Source organism: Quercus robur, chromosome 9 (genome assembly GCF_932294415.1).
Source record: "Quercus robur chromosome 9, dhQueRobu3.1, whole genome shotgun sequence".
Taxonomy (NCBI): Eukaryota; Viridiplantae; Streptophyta; class Magnoliopsida; order Fagales; family Fagaceae; genus Quercus; species Quercus robur.
The window spans coordinates 29,598,265-29,602,176 of NC_065542.1; the positions used below are offsets into that span (position 1 = coordinate 29,598,265).

Here is a 3,912-nt window from a genome sequence, read left to right on the forward strand (position 1 = left end):
CAGCTCCTAGTGCCCGAGCTACTCTCAATCCTGCCAGTAATGCCTCATATTCTGCTTCATTATTGGTCACAGGGAATTTAAGTTGGACTCCATACTTGATTACATTCTTTTCGGGAGAAGTGAGGACGATGCCAGCTCCGCCTCCGCGTTGAGTGGACGATCCGTCAGTATTAACTGTCCAGATGTTCTCTACGTTTTCAGTGACGGTGAACTCCGCTATAAAATCGGCCAGTGCTTGTGCTTTTATCGCCACCCTCGGACGGTATTTTATGTCGAACTGGCTGAGCTCGATTGCCCACTGCACCATTCTTCCTGCTGCTTCGGGCTTGTTCATTGCTTTCTTTATGGGCTGATCCGTCATCACGACGATGGGATTGGCCTGAAAATATGGACGAAGTTTCCTCGAAGCTGTAATCAGGGCGAAGGTGATCTTCTCTATACGTGGGTACCGTGCCTCGGCACCCTGGAAGGCCTGGCTAACGTAATACACAGGAAGTTGCAAACCACCATCTTCTCTAATCAATGCCGCGCTAACAGTCGTGGTTGAGACGGCTAAGTACAGGAATAGATCTTCACCTTCTTTGGACGGGCTAAGGAGGGGCGGGTTGCTAAGATAACTTTTCAGCTCTTGGAACGCCGCTTCGCATTCCTCCGTCCATGAAAACACTTTTTTCAAAGTCTTGAAGAATGGAAGGCATTTGTCCGTCGCCTTCGAGACAAACCTATTGAGGGCCGCAATTCTCCCTGTTAGGGACTGTACTTCTTTGACCGTCCTGGGTGAAGACATTTCCAGGATGGCCCTTACCTTTTCGGGGTTTGCTTCAATCCCTCTCTGCGATACTACAAACCCGAGAAACTTTCCCGAGGAAACCCCAAAGGCACATTTGGACGGATTTAGCTTCATGCTATATCGTCTGAGAGTATTGAACGTCTCTCTGAGGTCGTCCAGATGGTTCTCTTCTTCCTTGCTCTTGACGAGCATATCGTCAACATAAACCTCCACATTTCTTCCGATTTGCTTCTCGAACATCTGGTTTACCAATCTTTGATAGGTGGCCCCTGCGTTTTTGAGCCCAAAAGGCATGACCCGATAGCAGTAAAGTCCCTGGCTGGTGATAAAAGCGGTCTTTTCTTGGTCTTCTTCAGCCATTTGTATCTGGTTATATCCTGAAAACGCGTCCATAAATGTGAGAAGTTTGGGTCCTGCTGTGGAGTCTACTAGCTGGTCGATTCTAGGCAGCGGGAAGCTATCTTTTGGGCATGCTTGGTTCAGGTCTATGAAGTCGACACACATTCTCCACTTCCCATTTGCTTTTTTGACCATGACTACGTTGGCCAACCACTCTGGGTAGTAGACTTCTCAGATAAATTCTGCTGCAAGCAACTTATTTACCTCGTCCATCACTGCCTTATTTCGCTCGGGAGCAAAGACTCTCCTCTTCTGCTGGACCGGTTTCTTTCCCGGATCAACATTCAGGTGATGCTGGATGAGGCTTGCTGGGATTCCTGGCATATCCTTGTGGCTCCAGGCGAAAATATCGAGGTTGCTCTGACGATTTCGCCTTTCGTCTTTTGACTCATTCTCGTCCCTATTTGGGTCGTCCTTGGAGGATTCCCTTCAGCCAGATCTACCGTTTCAAGTTTCTCCATAATCTCTGGCGTCTTCTCCTCAATTGTCCACGTATGGTTTTCTTTTGAGGCCAGGACGGCATGGTAGCATTCCCTGGCCAGTACTTGGTCTCCCTTAATCTCCCCGATTCCATGTTCTGTTGGGAACTTCACCTTTAAGCAGTAGGTGGAGATAGCAGCCTTCCAGCGATTGAGCATTGGTCTGCCGATGATCACATTGTAGAACGAGGGTGAGTTTACTATCAAAAAATTGTGCTGGTTGGTTACCTGAAGGGGGTATGACCCGGCTGTTACTGTTAACGTCGTGATTCCTCTGGGGTATACTTTGTCTCCGCTGAAACTGACGAGGGGAGACTCAAAAGGACGGAGCCTTTTTGGGTCCAGCTTTAGTTGTTGGAAAGTAGGAAGATAGATTATGTCTGTTGAACTTCCGCTGTCGACCAGGACTCTTCGCGTGTTGAACCCCTTAATCATGATCATAATGACGAGCGGGTCATCATGGGGCAGCTTCACACTTCTGGCATCTTCCTCAGAGAAATGCAAGTCCTTACTGGTGCGTCTTTGCTTTGACGGTGGTACGTTGTGGACGCTCTTTACCTGTCTTTGGTATGACTTCCTGAGAGACTTGAATGATCCTCCGGCGGTTGGTCCCCCGGCGATGGTCTTTATTTCCCCTAGGGCGTTCTGTGGACGAGGTTGGGGGCGATCTTCGTCTCTTCGTGTATTAACTGGCTGGCTTTTCTGTCTATACCTGCCGAAATCCCCCCTTTTTACATACTGTTGTAGCTTTCCATTACGGATGAGCTCTTCAATCTGCTCTTTTAGGTCCCTGCAGTCCTCCGTGTAATGCCCATGATCTTTATGGAAACGACAGTATTTCCTCTTGTCGCACAATCCAGGTGCTGAATGGAGTGGTTTTGGCCATTTTAGGGATGGTTCGTCCCTTATTTCTGTTAGAATTTGATCTACTGGCATCACCAGCGGGGTGAACTTTGATGGACGAGGGTTTTTGTCTTCTCTCCTTCGATTTCCATCGTCATTCCGTCTGTCAGCCCGATCCCGTTTTAGCCCTCTTCGATCGTCCTCCTTTTCTTTCTTCTTTTCCCTACTCTTATCTGCTCCGTCAATAGCTGCCAGGGCTTCTTCCGCGTTCATGTACTTCTGAGCTTTTAACAGTGCCTCGGCCATCGTCTTAGGGGGGTTCTTTGCCAAGGATGCCACAAAATCCCTGGACTTCAATCCTGCTTTGAAGGTCGTGAGATGTACCTTGTCATCTGTCTCGTCTATTTCCAACATTCCTCGGGTGAAGCGTGTCACGTAGGACCTTAGTGGTTCCTTCTCTCCTTGTTTGATGGTAAGCAAGTGGTCGGCAGTTCTCTTTGGTCGCTGTTCCCCTACGAAGTGACGGACAAAGGAGCTGCTCAACTGCTCGAAATTGTCAATGGACGATGTTGGCAACTTGTTGAACCATTCCCTGGCTGCTCCTTTGAGGGTCGTAGGGAATGAGCGACATAAGATCTCATTAGGCGGCTGTTGGAGGCCTAGGGTCGTCCTGAAGGTATTCAGGTGATCCAAGGGGTCTTTCAGCCCGTCGAAAGGTTCCAGCTGGGGTAAACGAAACTTGGAGGGTACAGGGCACTCCTGGACGGCTATGGTAAAGGGCGAATCCGTCTTCCGGATGATTCTCTCCAAGCTTTGGTCTGTCTTTCCTTTTATGGCGTTTCTTAGTTCGTCCATCTCTTTCCTCATATCTCTCAAAAGATCCGAACTTGCTTCCTCCGGAGTGCTGGTTCGCCTTCTGTTGCTGTCTTCGTCATCCCCCCTATCTGCACGATTGCTTTCCTGCAGTAGTCGTTGTTTCATCTCTTGATTCTGTCTTGTGAGTTCTTCCACGGTTGCTGACAGCGACTGGATTTGTAGGGCCAGCGCAGCAGGATCTGGATTTGTACTGGATTCCATTTGGACTGGGGACAGATCACGTTTTGAATCGTCGTTCCCATAGACGGCGCCAAACTGATGATGAATTGATCGTCAGTTGATTATGATCGTCCAGATGGAAGCCGTTCCTCACCAAATCAATCTTCTGCAATCCGTGGACGAACGAAAGGAAGTGGTTCGCCGGCGTTGTGCTTGCAAAAAGGTCTCCGATGCCAAAGTCAGAAAGATTGACAAAGGAGAGCGATGATAGTAGTGTGCTAGAGTGTTTTCTTACCCCACCCCTTTTGGGGTTCAGTCTTTATATATGTGTGTTTGCAGGTCATTTCTTCTAGCCGTTGGTGGAGT

The 3,912-nt window shown here is 48.8% G+C and overlaps 1 protein-coding gene across 1 annotated transcript; it reads right to left on the minus strand.

The window, feature by feature from the left end:
* Nucleotides 1-1,473: 1,473 nt before the first annotated feature.
* On the minus strand, nt 1,474-3,588 carry LOC126700938 (uncharacterized). The gene has a single exon (XM_050399101.1). The coding sequence runs from the start codon at nt 3,586-3,588 to the stop codon at nt 1,474-1,476; it is 2,115 nt and encodes a 704-aa protein (XP_050255058.1).
* Between the last annotated feature and the right edge of the window lie 324 nt (nt 3,589-3,912).